This window comes from Malaclemys terrapin, chromosome 1 (assembly GCF_027887155.1).
Source record: "Malaclemys terrapin pileata isolate rMalTer1 chromosome 1, rMalTer1.hap1, whole genome shotgun sequence".
Lineage (NCBI taxonomy): Eukaryota > Metazoa > Chordata > Testudines > Emydidae > Malaclemys > Malaclemys terrapin.
Genome location: NC_071505.1, coordinates 147,286,508 through 147,305,458, shown reverse-complemented (window position 1 = coordinate 147,305,458; position 18,951 = coordinate 147,286,508). Strand labels below are relative to the sequence as shown.

At 43.7% G+C, this 18,951-nt stretch overlaps 1 protein-coding gene across 7 annotated transcripts in view; it reads left to right on the top strand.

The window, feature by feature from the left end:
• Nucleotides 1-18,951, top strand: part of STXBP5L (syntaxin binding protein 5L) — a 410,492-nt gene that overhangs the window by 151,095 nt on the left and 240,446 nt on the right. For all 7 annotated transcript variants that reach the window (XM_054042932.1, XM_054042916.1, XM_054042898.1 and 4 more), the window contains exon 4: nt 2,297-2,397. In XM_054042932.1, coding sequence (XP_053898907.1) covers nt 2,297-2,397 — 101 coding nt within the window. The remainder of the gene's footprint in view (nt 1-2,296; nt 2,398-18,951) is intronic.

Sequence of the window (18,951 nt, the reverse complement as noted above, 5' to 3'; positions counted from 1 at the left end):
ATTGAACACACAGTAAGCTGCATATGTGTAACCTAAATTCATGGATCATCTTCCTCACTGCACGGACATGTCTGAGATAGAAATTAATGAACTAACAAAAATGAATAAAACTTAGTCTGGAAATAATAATAATAATTAATTATTAATTATGGGGTATCAGGCCTCCTCCCACCAATTCAAGGCAGGCAGATTCCATTTTCTCCATACCGTGTGTGCACCGGAAGGAGTACAGGAGAGAGTTTCTCTGCTCAAAGTTCTGGTGCCACAGCAGCCCCTGGCAGCTGGGAGGAGCAATAGCAGAGATAAGCCTCAGCCCATGCCACTGCAGATGGAGCTTACTCGGTCACTCTGTGCAGATGGTACATACACAGTCTAGTCAGCATGGAGAAGCTGTGAGGGTTGGAGCTTGCTCAGTGCAGACAGAATCCTCAGAGAATGTAGTTTTCAAACTCTAATAAGAGCATGAGCATGTCCAACCTGTGTGTGTGGTTGGTTTTTTTGTTTTTGTTTTTTTGAAAGGCTCCTAAACTGTCCACATTTGGGCAGACTTTCATGAGGAAGGCAAAAGGCACATTCCTGACACACACACCACCCCCTGCTCCAAAGCAAGGAGGCATTGGAGCTTCTCAACAAAAAAAAATTTACAACCATTTTAACATGTGCAAAACAACATTTTTTCCTAATCTTGTTCTGAGAAACAACTGAATCATTTTAGCTGAAACTTCCCAGAAAAACTCATTTTGAGTATGGCATGAAATGTTTCAGCCTGAACAGGTAATGTTTGGCAAAGTTATAAGCAACTGAAAATAGGACCTTATAATGGAACGTCTCAGGCAACCTTAACTATAGGTGTAACTGCCTAGAGCATACTCTTAGGCAAAATAGTTTTACATAGGTATTTAAAACTTATTTAATGAAACATTTCTATTCAGCCTTTCCTACTTACACTAAAGTTGAGACAATTACTTTTGGAGTATGTGTGTGAACACCAAAAAATGCATGTGCCACCATTTTGTCATGTGAATCACTCTTCCTTCTCCTGCTTTCTTTCCGATCTTAGCTTTTGTGGTTCTGTGCTCCTCTAGATCATGTATTCACCTGCTGACTATTCATTCAGTGTCTTCTTTATTAGCTCCTTTTCTTCCTTTCTCCTATCTGTGGGGTTTTCTGCAGGGTTTTTTTTTTTTGTCCTCTCCTTTCCTATTTCTATTCTGTGTACATGTCTATCTTTTCTCGTGGATTTAACTACCATATCAAATCTGACAGTTCTTGATTTACCTCTCACTCTGTATCCATTCACATTTAAGAATAGATGCCAGAGGGACAGCTGTAGATGTTCAACCACCATCTCAAACTCTAGTCTTCTCACCTTTCCTCCTAAATCGCCTCCTCCTCCTCCGCTTCCCGTCTCTATCTTGATTGAGAATTCCACTTTCTTTCCTGTTTCCCAGGCCCATAATTTTTTATTGTACTCTCCCCATCCCTTCTCCCATAGTCAATCTTTAAGTCACATCACTTCTTCCTCTTTATTGTAACCAAAATCCACCTTTTTTGCTTACAACTGTCCACTAGTGGCAGATTAGCCACTGGGCCTACGGGGCCCATGTCTAGGGTCCCGACCAACTGGGGGCCCCTGAGCTCCAGGTGGGCAGGGAAAGCCCCTGCGCCCTGACCCCACTCCCGAACTGTAGTGCCAGGTGGGCAGGGTAGTGTGGCTTGGCAGCTGGGGAAGCTCCCCGTGCCCCCGACCCTGTTCCCCGGTGCCATCTGCATCTCTTCTCACTTCCCCTGCTCAGTCTCCCTACTTTCATCCCTCTCCTCTTACTTTCACGTCCTTTTCTCATTCTTGATTTTGCATTTTCTGTTATCTTGACGTGATTATTATACTGTGCCTGGGGCAGTCTCCCTTTCCCAGTGTGCTAAGCACTCTCTCCTTGCTTCAACTGCCTCCTTCAAACCCATCTTTTCAAGCTAATACCTCCTTCCTTCTTATTCCCATTCTTCTGCATTCTTCCTGGTTTATCAATCACAAACACATTTAATATCAAATGTTTAATACTCGAATGAGCTCTTTGATTTTCCAGATCAGCTCAAATTTGATCATTTTAAGTTAGTACAGGATCAATCAAAGCAAAGTAATGGTTGTTGCAGAGTATTTTTTTCAGAAGGAAAATAAGTATTTCACAGATGTTGTACTGCTGTCTACTTACAGATTATTGTCTTATTCTTAAATAATCTTCCCTTTCAATATGCAAATGAATAACATTCCACCATATTCTGTCTCTGATTGTTGTAGGGTGCCTTGGTCAGTGCGAGTGCAGATGACACGCTTCATTTGTGGAACCTAAGACAGAAACGGCCGGCTATTCTTCATTCTCTGAAATTTAACAGAGAACGGTAAGCCAGTTTGACAATAAACAAAGATGTCATTTTAGAAATTGACTAATTAGATTTTGCTGACATGTCAGTGGTGGGAGGATTTGTTGTTGCATATGGGTTTCTTGTTTGTTTTGGGTTTTTTTACTGACTTAATGAATGATGTAGCTGATTGCCTTGAAAGTTTTTCTTCCTTTATAACTTTTAAAATCTGGTTTATCACAGAACACAATTCAGCAGAGTGCAGCTTGTGGTGCAGTAGCCCCCTCAAATCTGTAGAATCCATTTCTGCTTCCCACTAAAGATGGGGGCTTCTGTGACCTTCTAATTGTACAAACTGGCACAATAGTGGTCTTTTCTGACCTTAAAAAGAATCTATGATCTTCTATTCTGACCTACTTGCACAACACAAGCCATAGTCCTTCACCCAATAATTCCTGTATTGAAGGGAATATTCTTCTCTACCGTGTAATGATGTGGAATCCAGATTTTTGACAAATTGGCTCTTATTATTTTCCAGTAAATACTGGTATGTTAACATAATAATGGAGATGTGTAATATAATTATGATGAGTAAATCTCATATGATTCAGAGATTTTCTTTCATGATTAGTTTTGCTTTTTGAATGCCTAATAATTAGAAGTCTCTAGACCAAATAGATTAAATCAATGGTAAATTTTTTCAAATTTAGCTACCTATAGATCAGTCACTTTTAAATATTCCTGTATTTTCAGAGATGCTGAGCACTCAGCTCGCATTGACATCAGTTACAGCTGCAGGTAGAGAGGAAGGCTTGTAGCAGAGCAGCAACTCTGTTATTGTTATGGTTAGGACCAGCTATTTGTTTAAAGTTTGACTGTTCTAAATACTCTAAAATGGTGCAGTTACTTGGATTGCCTTGAAATTTGGTGCCCCTCATGGGGATTCAGGGTAGGGTCAGTGATCCAAGTTTAGAACCATTTAGCCAAGGGATTCTTAAGATACACCACAGGATGGGGGATGGTAAGAGTGGGGGTGGGAAGCTTTTCTTAAAGTTGATTTATTCTGGCAACCCTTTTTCTGTGCACAGATAGAGCTCAAACCATGGCTCGTAACATTGCACTATCTCCAGTACTTGAGGGTTACGCCAGTAGAGTGTATGGTACCCACCAGGCCTTTGGGGGGGAAATCAGATAAAAGCATTGTTTGAAAAAGAGTTTGCTTCTCCAGTTTGGCATGTGCCAAGCAGTTCTAAAGTTCACATGTCGAACAGATTATTCTCAGCATGCATGAAGTTATGAATTTTTTTTAAGGCTGAAAATTCTGTTACTAGCTGGATAGCCCAAGGGGCTAAGCAATTGTCCTTTACCCCTTTTTGTGTCAGTTCAAGTCCCACTTACTGCAGAAATCTTGAAAAGGTCAGAATCATGTTGCTAAGATGTCTCTGTCAGGTGTGATTTGGTTGTTTTGAGTGAAAGTACTTTGATTACTTTTCTCCTCCCCCTCCCCCTACAAAAGACATGTGACTGTTTCCTTGCAGGCAAGGAACATTTTAGTGTGGAGGAGTGGGGAGGTGGGGGAATAGAAATGAGAGGAGTTTGGGGCTGCATTGAGGGGAGGGGGGATTATGGGGAGTGGGATAAATGAGGATGGATGGTGGAGGGGTGAGAGGAGTTAGGTGGCTCAGGTGAAAGAGAGGGACACTGGGAAGGAGACATGGGGTGAGTGGCAGGGGGAGAATGGGGGCAAGGTTGTCTAAACGCAATGTTCTTCCCTTCTGTGTGTGTGCCAGGATCTGGGGGCCCTTTGCCCCTCTAGGGCAGTCTGAGCCTCTCTCCCTGCCCCACCTTCATGTGAACTACAATCTGGGGTTCCTTGCCCCCGAATGGTGGCTGAGCCCCATTCACTGGTATCCTGTGAGTAAGTGTGAAGTGGTTGTTAAATTTCACAAGTGTAGTATTCTGGCAGGAGAGTTTTTGAGGGTAGAGCAGATGCAGGTAGCTCCTTTCCTGTACAGTGAAAAAGCAAAGTGCAAGTATGTGTGATAGGGCTGTTTTGGGTTATCTCTTAGAGGGCAGAGTTAAGGTTACCTGGGCATGTAACTTAACTCTGTATTCCTGGTTTTCTGAAGTTTGGGTTTTTCCAAACAGTATTCTAGAAGGGCATGAGCTCTCACTGGGCATCCTTAACTGTGTGAACAAAGTTTATTGCCATTTAATACCCTTTTTTGTTTAGGAGTGTGAAGGTTGTGGACCTCTGGAGACATGCAGATACTTATGTGCAGTGCTTGGGAGAAGCCAGTAGTCTAAGTACATGTAGGTACTAGTGATATAGGGAAAGGTAGGAGAAAGGCCCTGTAGTCCAAGTTTAGGCCGCTAGGTAGAAAATAAAATCTAGGACCTCCATGGCAGCATTCTCTGAACTGTTTCCAGTTCATGCACATGGCCAGTTAGACAGGCAGAACTGCAGGGTCTTAATGAATGTATGAGATGATGGTGTTGGGAGGAGGGATTTCAGTTTATGAGAAACTGAGGAACCTTTTTGGAAAGAAGGAGCCTATACAGGAAGGATGAGCTCTACCTAAATCAAAACGGAAGCAGATTAGTGGCATGTAAAATTAAAAAGGTCATAGAGGAGGTTTTAAACTAAGGATTGGGGGAAAGCCAACAGGTGCAGAGGAGCATACAGTTGAGACAGACATCTCTTAGGGGAGGATTTATTAAAGAGGATATTAGGATAGCCTAGTAAAGAGGAGAGGATAGAAGTTGGTAAAGTACAGGTTGAAACTGGAGAGAAACTGTCAAACAAGGAAGACTGAAGGTAGTCAATGAAATATTGACAAATTTTGTGTGTTTGTGTACAAATGCTAGAAGTCTAAATACTAAGATCTGTGAACTTGATTGCCTGGCATTCAGTGAGGAGATTGATATAATAGGCATCACAGATACTTGGTAGAATAATAGTAATCAATGGGACATGGTGAGACCTGGATACAAAATATAGAGGAATGTCAGAGTAGGTTGTGCTGACAGGGGAGTGGCACTATATGTGAAAGAAAGCATAGAGTTAAATATACTAAAAATCTTAAATGAAACAAACTGTACTATAGAATCTCTATGGATAGAAATTCCATGCTTGAATAAGAGTATAGTAGTAGGAATACACTAACAACCACCTGAGCAGGATGGTGATGGTGATTGTGAAATGCTAAAAGAGATTAGAAAGACTACAAAAAATTTCTCCCCAAAGCCCCCATCAATAATAGGGGATTTCAACTATCCCCATATAGACTGGGTACCTCTCACCTCAGGACTGGATGCAGAGAAAAAATTTCTAGACATTAAATAACTGCTTCTTGGAGCAACTGGTCCTGGAACCCACAAGGGAAGAAGCAATTCTTGATTTAGTCCTAAGTGAAGTGCAGGATCTGGTCCAAGAGGTGAATATAGCTGAACCGCTCCATAATAGCAACCATAATGTAATTAAATTTAATGTCTTTGTGGGGGAGGAGGGAAACAAAAGCCCACCACAGTAGCACTTAATGTCAAAAAGAGGAACTACACAAAAATGACCAAGCTAGTTAAACAGAAACTACAAGGAACAGGCATGAATAAAATGCCTGCAAGCTGCTTGGAAACTATTTAAAAACACCATATTAGAGGCTCAAATTAAATGTATACCCCAAATTAAAAAAAGACCAAAAATGGCTAAACAGAAGAGGAAAAGAGATGGTTAGAGACAAAAAGGCATCTTTTAAAAATTGGAAGTCAAATGATATTGAGGAAAATAGCAAGTCAGGTATAAAAGTATAATTAGGCAGGCCAAAAAAGAATTTGAAGGGTAACTAGCAAAAGATTCAAACTAACAGCCAAAAAACTGTAAGTACATCAGAAGCAGGAAACCTGCCATACAGTAAGTGGGACCACTGGATGATTCAGGTTCTAAAGGAGCGCTCAAGGAAGACAAGGCCATTGCAGAGAAGCAAAATGAGTTCTTTGCATTGGTCTACACTGCAGATGTTGTGCAGAAGATTCCCAAACCTGAACCATTCTTTTTAGGTGACACATCTGAGGAACTGTCCCAGATTGAGGTGTCAGTAGAGGAGAATTTGGAGCAAATTGATAAATTTAAACAGTAATAAGTCACCGGGACCAGATGATATTCAACCAAGAGTTCTGAAGGAACTCAGATATGAAATTGCAGAACTACAAACTTTGGTATGTGACCTATTGCTTACATTAGCTATCCACCAGTCATCTAGTACAGAGGCTGATTTAACACCATTTTTTTTTAAAAAAGGCTCCAGAGGCAATCCGGGCAAATCCAGGTTGGTAAACCTAACTTCAGTACGAGGCAAATTGAAACTATATGAAAGCAGAGAATTATCATACACATAGATGAACACAATTTGTTGTGGAAGAATCAACACTGCTTTTATAAGGAGAAATCATGCCTCACCAATCTATTGGAATTCTTTGAAGGGGTCAACAAAAACGTGGACAAGGGTGATCCAGTGGATAGAGTGCACTTGGACTTTCAGAAAGCCTTCGAGAAGATCCCTCACCAAAGGTTCTTAACCAAAGTAAGAAGTCATGGGAAAAGAAGGAAGGTCCTCTCATGGATCAGTAACTTGTTAAGACAGGAAACAAAGGGTAGTAATAAATGGCCAGTTTTCACTGTGGAAAGAAGTTAATAGCAGGGTCCCACCCAAGGATCTGTACTGGGACCAGTGCTGTTCAATGTATTCATAAAGGATCTGGAAAAGGGTGAACAGTGAGGTGGCAACTTTTGCAGATGATACAAAAGATAGTTAAGTCCAAAGCAGATTGCGAAGAATTACAAAGGGAACTAAAAAAACTGGGTGACTGGGCAACAAAATGGCAGATATAATTCAATGTTAAAGGCACATTATAAAAAAAAATAATCCCAACACACAAAATGATGGGGTTTAAATTAGCTGTTACCACTTAAGAAAGATCTTGGAGTCATTATGAATAGTTCTCTGAAAACATCTGCCCAATCTGCAGTGGCAGTCAAATAAGCTAACATGTTGGGAACCATTAGGAAAAGGATAGAGAAAAGGACAGAAAATATTATAATGCCACTATTTAAATCCATGGTATGTCCAAACCGCGAATACTGCATGCAGTTCTTATTGCCCATATCAAAAAAGATATATTGGAATTGGAAAAGTATAGAGAAAGGTAATAAATTATTAGGGATATGGAAAAACTCCCATATGAGGAGAGATTAAAAAATCTGACTCTTCAGCTTGGAAAAGAGATGACTGAGGAGAATTATGATAGAAGTCTATAAAATTATGACTGGTCTGGAGAAAGGGAATAAGGAAATGTAATTTACCCCTTCATATAACAGAACCACCACAGGTCACTCAATGAAATTAATAGGCAGGTTTGAAACAAACATAAGGAAGGTCTTCTTCACACAACGCACAGTCAACCTGTAGAACTCATTGTTGGGGATGTTGCAAAGGTCAAAAGTATAGCTGGGCTTAAAATAGAATTAGATAAATTCATGGAGGATAGGTCCATCAATGGCCATTAGCCAAAATGGTCAGGGATGCAGTCCCATGTTCAGGGTCTCTTTAGACCTCTGACAGCCAGAAGCTGGGACTGGATGAAGGGGTGGATCACTTGATAAATTGTCCTGTTCTGTTCTTTCCCTCTGAAGCACCTGGCACCAGCCACTGTCAGAAGGGAGGATGTGGACTAGAGGGACCTATTTTTATGAACTGGACTGAGACCCAGCAGGGGTGTAGTGAAACAGCTTTCTGGCACTTTTGCTGCATGGCGGACAACATTAAATGGCATCCTCCACACAGCATGTGCAGGTGTAAGGTCGCACAGAATGGAGGATTCCAATTTGTAGCATTTTGTGATCTTGCACATGCCTGAGAGATCATGCTGTCAGGTGCCTTCCACTAGTGTACAGCCCATTAAGGACTGAAGAACTGGGTTTAATTCCCAACTCTACCACATACTTCACATGTGATCTTCAGTAAGTCAATTAATCTTTCTGTGCTTTAGTTCCCCAAAATAGAGATAAAGGTGCTTCTGTTCACTGTGAGCTCTTTGGAGCAGGGACTATCTTGCAACAGGTTTGTATAGTGCCTAATACAACCTTGGTTGGGGACTTGGGTGCTACTGTAACACATTATAATAGTACATATACTCAGTATTTCTGAAGATCAGACAACTTTTATTTAAGTGTCTAGATGGATTTAGGTGCATAACTTCAGACATCCAAACTTGAAATTTTTGGGCAGTATTTCTTGATATAAGAAACATGTCCCAAATAAACCATATAATCTAGAGGCAAACAAAGAGAATTACCTTAACTCTACTCTAGGAGTATAATTGAAAATCTCATGGAAATAGTCTTATCTGTGAGCCTTATTATTATTTGACATTTATATTGCAGATGCTCCTAGAGGCAATCTAATTTTGGAGCTCTGTTGTACTAGGTGCTGTACGAACATACAGAAAATGCCAGTCCCTGCCCCAAAGAGCCTGCAATCTAAAAAATAAGTCTGACACCTATGTCAAGTGGGTTGGGATGAGAGGGCGGAAAACAGCGTAACAAAAATAGGATGCTCACATTTCTTAGTAAACCACAGGCAGTACTTCTCATCTTTCAAATGTTTTGCAAACACTATCAGATACCATCACGAGATAGGTATAATTAACTTTATTTTATAGATGGAGAATCTAAGGAACTGAAGTAACAAGAGTTATTCCAGTATTTCTTTGTCTGGCTTTTTACAGTGCTATGAGGACAATCTTCTCTGTAGCATTCTAGTACTTCTGGTTTAGATTTTACCTGAAGTGATGGTGATGGTCAGGAAACTGAGCTGATTCCACTTTCATGACCTCAGATGTTCAGTTCAAGTGTGGATGATGGTTGAAGTGGCTGCCTTTTAAAAATCTGGATCAATTCACTCATTCTCTTTCAAGTGCTTGTCTATATGTATTCCACTTCCGATGGGCCTGCAATTCATGTGCTCGTGATAAAAATCTTTTGACCAGCAGTGTGCGTTGGCCCATGCCTGTGTCCTGCATGCCCTTGTCCCTCCCCTCCCCCACCTCAAACCTTAGGTCATAAAAGATGGAGCAAGGCCAGCTGACCCTCAATTCCTTCTTCCTGCCTGTGACTGCAAGATCGTACCAAGAGACCAGGGTTCCTGTCTCTTGCATTTGCATTTCTACACTAGTAATAGTATATAGTTCTTTACCATAGTTTGGATTAGTTAATTAGCTAGTCAGCATCAGTTTACTTTCTAAGTTTTAGTTTGGTGACATTTTTTGTAATTTTTTTCTTCACCTGTGTGACCCAGGAACTTGTTGGTGCCAACTGGCAGAAGGCACAGGGGTGCATAGGTTGCACAGGGATCCCCTGGAAGAAATATATGCATAAATTCACCAAAGAGTGGCATGTAAGATTTCTAACAAGAGCCAGTAACCCACTTATTATCATAATCATTGCAAATTGTATGGATGGATAATATTTAAGGAGTAGGTATCTGTACTGAAATAGATACTTAAGGTCTTGGAGTTAAGGCAGGTCACCTACCTCCTGCTGCAAGGAACCTTTCTGCAGTTACAGACAGACGTTATCTCACTGTCTGGCCATTTGTGTAGTGTATGCCTCACAATGTATGCCTATTTGTTACTTAGCGAAGGGCTGATCTACAAGAAAGGAAATCTCCAGGATGAAACAAACAGCAGCAGGGGGTGCCCTGGTTATGAATAAAGACACAGGATTGTTCTGGGGTGCAAGGAAACACACACAATCCTTCATCTAGGAGGCAACTGACAGCTTGCTTGTCTCATGAAAGGAGGGTTAGTCAACCTGGCTGTAAAGCTCTGCAAGAATTTTGTGTGAGCAATACTCCACAAGACATGAATATATTGTTAATTAAGCCTAGAATGTGTATTATGATTTTATTTTATATGTAATCATTTGTTTCCAATACTTGTACTTGCTACTACTTAAAATGTCTGCTTTGTTAAATAAACATACTTGTTTTCACTGTAAACATATCTAAGGCTTGTGAGTTAAGTGGAGCGGTGATCTGAGGTAGAACTAGTAAACGGGGGTGCACTGTTTCTTCGGCAGCAGTGAATCCGAGTACTGCGACTGTCCAGTGAACCAGGGACTGGATACTCCAGGGAGATGCTTGGAAGACTTGAGAGTTGGGGTGTGCTGATTGTTAAACTGTAAAGTAACAACAGGGTCGTGAGGCCTGGAGGGGAGTGCTTGTATGGCCAGTGGAGTTGGGGAGCTGACCCACTGCAGACACAAATAATAGCTTCCTCATGCTAAGGCCAGGTGGTAATTAGGTGTCTCATAACATCGGGTGCCTTTGGACAGTGTCACAGCCTGGTAACGGATATTCAGGACTGATTAAAAGTCTCCTGGTTTTAAGATTTGTTTGTCATGTCCCCTCAAGGACAAACACTCAAAATGTTTGTTTTGTGTCTGGGAGGAAATTGAGGGATTTCTCACTGAGAAATATACATTATTTGTTTTGATTAATGTCTGTTTTCAAGCATCCCTTGCTTTTAAAGCTCTCCTTTATAAGTCCATGAGGTGTGCCTCAGATTCTGGAAGGCAGGATCCCTCAGGCTCTGAGCAGTCCACTGCAAAAGGCTACTACCTCTGCCTCATGTGCTAGGGCTCCTTCATTGAAGTATTCTTCTGTTGATTCTGTTGTCATTCCCTCCTGCCACCCTGGAAAGAGGAGGTCTGGGCACTGCTCCTCTAAGGAGCACATGTGGGGCTCCATCTAAATTTCTGCTAAACAAGAGAGGCAAGTCTGATCTTTTTATTTTTAAAAAAAGAATAAGGTATAACCATGAGCATTGAACTTCATGATGCCCAGAGATCTCATTGTATCAGCCCTGCCTGAATCACTCTCCATACCGGAATTGTCCTCTGCATTGACTAGGAATCTCCCCTCTTCTCCCAACACTCAGACTCCAACAAGGTCTACTCCTCTGCAAGCGTATTTCTCCTGTTCTGTCTCTGATATTAGTGAGAGTGGATCACCTTCCTGCTTTCCAGGGTGCAACCCTATGACCCATACTATTCTGGTCGGGTCATAGCAGGCATAGGGAACTTAGGGAAGGTCCTCCGACCTAGTACCCTACCACTCCTGGCCACTTCCATATTACCTATATGATCCTAGCTCTTGGCCTTAGTAGGCACCTTGAAGCATTCATAAAGCATGAAAATATAGCTCCTCTGTAACATCAAGGCCCAGATCACCCTCACTACAGTTCTTGCTCAGGACATAGCAACAGTCTTCTCATCTCTCTGTGGCAAAGTTTGTGCAAGCCCAACTTTCAGTAGAGGAGCATCTTCAACAGCAGCTCTCCAAGGTGATTCCAGCTCATATATCCCCACTGCCACATGAAGCTGTTGTGCCATCTTCCTCCTTTCCACCATATGACTATAGGGATAGGGCATTTCAAGACTATTTTGCAGGATGGCAGGAGCACTGGAGATTCCCATAGCAACAAACAGGCCCATAAATTACTGGACATTTTACATTCCCTTTTGAAGGAAATTAATTCTTTGGTGCCAAAACAGATAATGCACTACATACTTTAAAAGTTTCTTGAACTATGATGAGATCATTGGGCATTCACATGACAAAGGCCAGCAGAAAATAACCTAGATATCAAATGCATTCCAGACAACCTTCTGCTCCTTCATTCTACAAGCCTTATCAAAGATCACCTGAAACTCCCAGAAAATGACAGAAATTCCACAGGAGACTCTTCTCTCTCACCTCCCCCCACTGTGACTTCAACTACATCACCATTGCCATCTTCCAAGACATCAGTTTGACGGTTACTTTGAGAGCTATTGGGAACTACTCATTCAGGATCCATATCCCCCCTTCCCTATCACATTTGGGATCATTGGGTTTATTTTCAGGAAGCCTGGAACAAGATTACATGGACCAGTGTGTTCTAGAAAGTATACCAAAAAGTCATTCCATCCAGTGCCAGGAACTTCCTAGCCCCATTCACCTTCCCTGTCCTTCTCTTCAGGGACCCCTCTGACAAGAGACTATTCCATCAAGAGAATATATCAGTTGAGGTTCACAGGGAGAAGTTTTTATTTCCATTACTATCTAGTGCCCAGGAAGACAGGAGGCTGGTTCCCCATTCCGGATTTGAGATCTGAACACCTTTGTCCACCACTTGAAGTTCAGAACCGTGACTCTGGCTACAATAATTCCAACCATTTATACTAGTTTGCAGCTCACGATTTCCAAGATGCCTCTTTTCATATTTTCATCCACCCACATACAGGATACCAACAGTTGGTAGCTGGGAAGACACACTTCCAGTACAGAGTGCTACCTTTTGGTTTGTCAGCTGCCCCTGAGTATTTACAAAACGTTTGGGCATTCTAGCAGCACATCTAAGGGGATATCTACACTTCAAGCTGGAGGGTGTAATTCCCAGTTTAAGAAGACATACCCTGTTCTCGCTCTGATTGAACTAATGCACTAAAAATAGAGCATAGCTGCGGCTGCATGAGCAGAGGAGGGGCTGACCATGCCAACTATCTACCCACCTGAGATGTTAGAAACATATACAGGTGGCCAGCTCCTCCCACTGCTCACATTGCCACAGCTACACTCTATTTTTAGTATCAGAGGGGTAGCCGTGTTACTCTGGATATGTAAAAAGCAACAGAGTCTCCTGTGGCACCTTTAAGACTAACAGATGTATTGGAGCATAAGCTTTCGTGGATGAATACCCACTTCGTCAGGTGCATGTAATGGAAATTTCCAGAGGCAGGTATAAATATGCAGGCAAGAATCAGTCTTGAGATAACAAGGTTAGTTCAATCAGGGAGGGTGAAGTCCTCTGCTGGCAGTTGAGATGTGAACACCAAGGGAGGAGAAACTGCTTTTGTAGTTGGCTAGCCATTCAATCTTTGTTTAATCCTGATCTGATGGTGTCAAATTTGCAAATGAACTGAAGCTCAGCAGTTTCTCTTTGGAGTCTGGCCCTGAAGTTTTTTTGCTGTAAGATGGCTACCTTTACATCTGCTATTGTGTGGCCAGAGAGGCTGAAGTGTTCTCCTACAGGTTTTTGTATATTGCTATTCCTGATATCTGACTTGTGTCCATTAATCCTTTTACATAGTGACTGTCCAGTTTGGCCAATGTACATAGCAGAAGGGCATTGCTGGCACATGATGGCATATATAACATTGGTGGATGTGCAGGTTAATGAACTGGTGATGTTGTAGCTGATCTGGTTAGGTCCTGTGATGGTGTTGCTGGTGTAGATATGTGGGCAGAGTTGGCATCAAGGTTTGTTGCATGAATTGGTTCCTGAGTTAGAGTTGTTATGGTGCGGTGTGTGTTGCTGGTAAGAATATGCTTAAGGTTGGCGGGTTGTCTGTGGGCGAGGACTGGCCTGCCTCCCAAGGTCTGTGAAAGAGAGGAATCATTGTCCAGCATGGGGGTTGTAGATCACTGATGATGCGTTGGAGAGGTTTAAGCTGAGGACTGTAGGTGATGGCCAGTGGAGTTCTGTTGGTTTCTTTCTTGGGCTTGTCTTGTAGTAGGAGGCTTCTGGGTACACGTCTGGCTCTGTTGATTTGTTTCCTTATTTCCTTGTGCGGATATCGTAGTTTTGAGAATGCTTGGTGAAGATCTCCACATGGACTCCTCCTGAGGGTCAAAATGACAGTCTGGACCTATACATAGAATGCTTCCGCCGACATGCACAGGCAGAAATTGTGGAAAAACAACATTGCTTGCCTCATAACCTAAGCCGTGCAGAACGCAATGCCATCCACAGCCTCAGAAACAACCCTGACATTATAATCAAAGAGGCTGATAAAGGAAGTGCTGTTGTCATCATGAACAGGTCCGACTACCAGAAGGAGGCTGCCAGACAACTCTCCAATACCCAATTCTACAGGCCACTTTCCTCAGATCCCACTGAGGAATATACTAAGAAACTGCACCACCTACTCAGGACACTCCCTACACTAACACAGGAACAAATCAACATACCCTTAGAGCCCCAACCGGGGTTATTCTATCTACTACCCAAGATCCACAAACCTGGAAATCCTGGACGCCCCATCATCTCTGGAATTGGCACACTCACTGAAGGACTATCCAGATATGTGGACTCTCTGCTCAGACCCTATGCCACCAGCACTCCCAGCTATCTCCATGACACCACTGATTTCCTGAGAGAACTACAGTGCATTGGTGATATCCCAGAAAACACCATTCCACACACAGATAGATTACAAGCTGTCAGGAACAGTATCCCTGATGATGACACAGCACAACTTGTTGCTGAGCTCTGTGACTTTATCCTCACGCACAATTATTTCAAATTTGGTGACAATATATACCTCCAGACCAGTGGCACTGCCATGGGCACCCAAATGGCTCCACAATATGCCAACATTTTTATGACTGACCTGGAACAATGCTTCCTCAGCTCTCATCCACTCATGCCCCTTCTCCACCTATGCTACATTGATGACATCTTCATCATCTGGACCCATGGGAAGGAGACTCTGGAAGAATTCCACCACGATTTCAACAGCTTCCATCCCACCAGCAACCTCAGCCTAGACCAATCTACACAGGAGGTCCACTTCCTAGACACCACAGTACAAATAAGTGATGGTCACGTTAACACCACCCTATACCAAAAACCCACAGACTGCTATGCCTACCTTCATGCCTCCAGCTTTCACCCCGGACACACCACACGATCCCTCGTCTACAGCCAAGCACTGAGATACAGCTGCATCTGCTCCAACCCCCAGACAGAGACCAACACCTACAAGATCTTCACCAAGCAGTCTCAAAACTACTATATTTTAAGTAACTTACACAGTTGGGGCTCTACTATGCCATTAAAGGAATATAGACTTGCAATCTATATAATAGCACATCTGAGAATGGGAACAGGTGGCCTAGTCCATTGATATACCATCATTTCAAGTAGCTTAATCCAGTTCTGAACAAAGAGATATTTCTATAAGTGTAAATGTTCACTAATTTCAAATAATCTAATTTTGGTTACTAATTTTTTTAAGATATGTTTCACATGTGATATCAACAAATTCAACATTTGCATCATGGCAAGCAATAAAAAATGAGAATAATATCCTAATCTCCTCTAACCCACAAGCCTCCTTGATGTCTATGCCTAAAGATACTGTTGCAGGGTAAAAGATGTATTGTTTCCAGTCATGTCTGAATATATATATATTTTTTAATTTGAGCCCAGAAGTTATGAATAATGTGATGCTCCTCTACATGGTGATTACACTTACAATTTTTGAGCAGCCTGAGAGTAAAGGGCAATTTTCAGTGGCTGACAAAACAGACAAATCAAAATGGATTTTTCACAAGGACACTGAAAGGCACCTCTGCCAAATGTTTATGTCCTGTCTCCACCCGCTTCACTGACAGAGCTGTTTATAAAAACTTTTGGAATTTTTTTTTAGTGGGGGGCGCTTCCATTTTTCAGCCTCAAATATAGATGAGCAACTTTTGCTGTAACTTTTTACGTTGGGGTGTGTGCGCACGAAGAATGATTATTTGGGCAGAGACCAGGCCTAGAAAAAAATTGGGGTTCCTGTGCACTACTGCAGTACAAATAATTAATATGTATTTTGGTCTTCGGGCATTAATGAGGCTCCTGTGGCTTGTGCGGGCAGGAGAAGAAGCTGGTTGGCCCCTGAAGATCATCTTAAGACTCACAGGGGAAGTTTGGGTTGGGTTTATCTAGGGTTACCATATTTGAACTTTCAAAAAAGAGAATACTCCACAGGGGGGGTAGCCCCACCCCTAGCCACTACCTCCCACTTCCCGCCCCCTGACTGCCCCCCCCAGAACCTCCAACCTTCCCCGCTCTTTGTCCCCGGATCACCCCCTCCCGGGACCCCTACCCCTAACCACCCCCCGGGACCCTACCCCCTATCTAAGCCTCCCTTCTCCTTGTCCCTGACTGCCCCCTCCTGAGACCCCCCCACCCTAACTGCCCCCCTAGGATCCCACTCCCTACCTGTCCCCTGACTGTTCTGACTCCTATCCACACCCCTGCCAGATCCCCGGGACTCCCACACCTATCCAACTGCTCCCTGTTCCTGAATGCCCCCCCGAACCTCCAACCCATCTAACCCCCCTGCTCCCTGTCCCTTGACTGCCCCAACCCCTGTCCACACTCTTGCCCCCTGACAGCCCCCCCCAGAACCTCCGACCCATCTAACCCCCCCCCAGTCCCTGCCCCCTGACTGCCCCCCGGGATCTCATGCCCCTTCTCCAACTCCCTGGCCCCCACAACTATGAAAGCTAAAAACTTGCCTTTAAAAAAAAAACGGCTGAGATTGTCACATAATCCCATAACTTCAGAAGCTGGGACTTTGAGAAAAACACCAAACATAGCAAGACTGGCAATAAAATTGTGATTAGTAGCAAAACTGCATTATCTGCGCTCTAAGGGCTGGTCCACACTTAGGGTATGTCTACACTACGGGATTAATCCGAATTTAGATAATTCGGATTTGAGAAACAGGTTGTACAAAGTCGAAATGAGTGCGGCCACACTAGCACAGTAATTCGGTGATGTGCGTCCAAGTACCGGGGCTAGCGTCGATTTCTGCACCGTTGCACTGTGGGTAGCAATTCCATAGCTATCCCATAGTTCCCGCAGTCTCCCGCGCCCATTGGGATTGTGGGTTAAGATCCCAGTGCCTGATGGGACAAAAAACATCGTCGCAGGTGGTTCTGGGTACAGCCTCACTTCCTCCCTCCCTCCCTCCCTGCATGAAAGCAACGGACGGCAGACAACCATTTTCGTGCCTTTTTTCCTGGGTGGGTGAACACTGCAGACTCCATACCACGGCAAGCATGGAGCCCGCTGAGGTCAAGACAGCACTCATGAATATTGCAAACACCCCGCGCGTTCTCGTGGAGTTTATGCTCAGCCAGGACCAGAAAAACGAGGCGAGGAGGCAGCGGCGGCGGCAGCGCAGCGACAAGCATGATGAGGACCTGGACACGGACACGGACACAGAATTCAGTGAAACCACAGGCCCCGGTGCTTTGGAGATCATGTTGTTAATGGGGCAGATTCTATCCATGGAACGCCGATTCTGGGCAAGGGAAACAAGCACAGACTGGTGGGACCGCATAGTGTTGCAGGTCTGGGACGATTCCCAGTGGCTGCGGAACTTTTGCATGCGTAAGGGCACTTTCATGGAACTTTGTGACTTGCTGTCTCCTGCCCTGAAACGCCAGAATACCAAGATGAGAGCAGCCTTCACAGTTGAGAAGCGCGTGGCGATAGCCCTGTGGAAGCTTGCAACGCCAGACAGCTACCGGTCAGTCGGGAATCAATTTGGAGTGGGCAAATCTACTGTGGGGGCTGCTGTGATGCAAGTAGCCAAAGCAATCACTCAGGTGCTGCTACGAAAGTTAGTGACTCTGGGAAATGTGCAGGCTATAGTGGATGGTTTTGCTGCAATGGGATTCCCTAACTGTGGTGGGGCAATAGATGGAACCCATATCCCTATCTTGGCACCGGAGCACCAAGCCACCGAGTACATAAACCGCAAGGGGTACTTTTCAATGGTGCTGCAAGCACTTGTGGATCACAAGGGACGTTTCACCAACATCAACGCGGGCTGGGCGGGAAGGGTTCATGACGCTCGCGTCTTCAGGAACACTACTCTGTTTAAAGGGCTGCAGCAAGGGACTTACTTTCCGGACCAGAAAATAACCGTTGGGGATGTTGAAATGCCCATAGTTATTCTTGGAGACCCAGCCTACCCCTTAATGCCATGGCTTATGAAGCCATACACAGGCAGCCTGGACAGGAGTCAGGAGCTGTTTAACTACAGGCTAAGCAAGTGCAGAATGGTGGTAGAATGTGCATTTGGCCGTTTAAAAGGTCGCTGGCGTTCATTATTGACTCGCTCTGACCTCAGCCAAAGAAATCTCCCCATTGTTATTTCTGCTTGCTGTGTGCTCCACAATCTCTGTGAAAGTAAGGGGGAGACCTTTATGGCGGGGTGGGAGGCTGAGGCAAATCGCCTGGCTGCTGATTACGCGCAGCCAGACACCAGGGCGATTAGAAGATCACACCATGAAGCGCTGTGCATCAGAGAAGCTTTGAAAACCAGTTTCATGGCTGGCCAGGCTACCGTGTGAAATATCTGTTTGTTTCTCCTTCATGAAAACCCTCCCCCTTTACTGACTGATTTTCTGTAAGGAACCCACCCTGCCCCTTCCCCCATCTTTCTTTCAAACCAAATAAAGTCACTATCATTTAAAAATCATTTATTCTTTATTAATAGATTAGAAAAAGAGGGAGGGAACCCGGGTGGTATTTGGGAGGAGGATTGCTGGGAAGGAAAAAGCCACAAAGAAAAGGTTAAAAAAATGACAGCCTTTTTCTTGGGCTGTCTACTGGGGTGGAATGGGAAGGTGTACGGAGCCTCCCCCCCCCCCGCGTTCTTACACGTCTGGGTGAGGAGGATATGGAACATGGGGAGGGGGGAGGGTG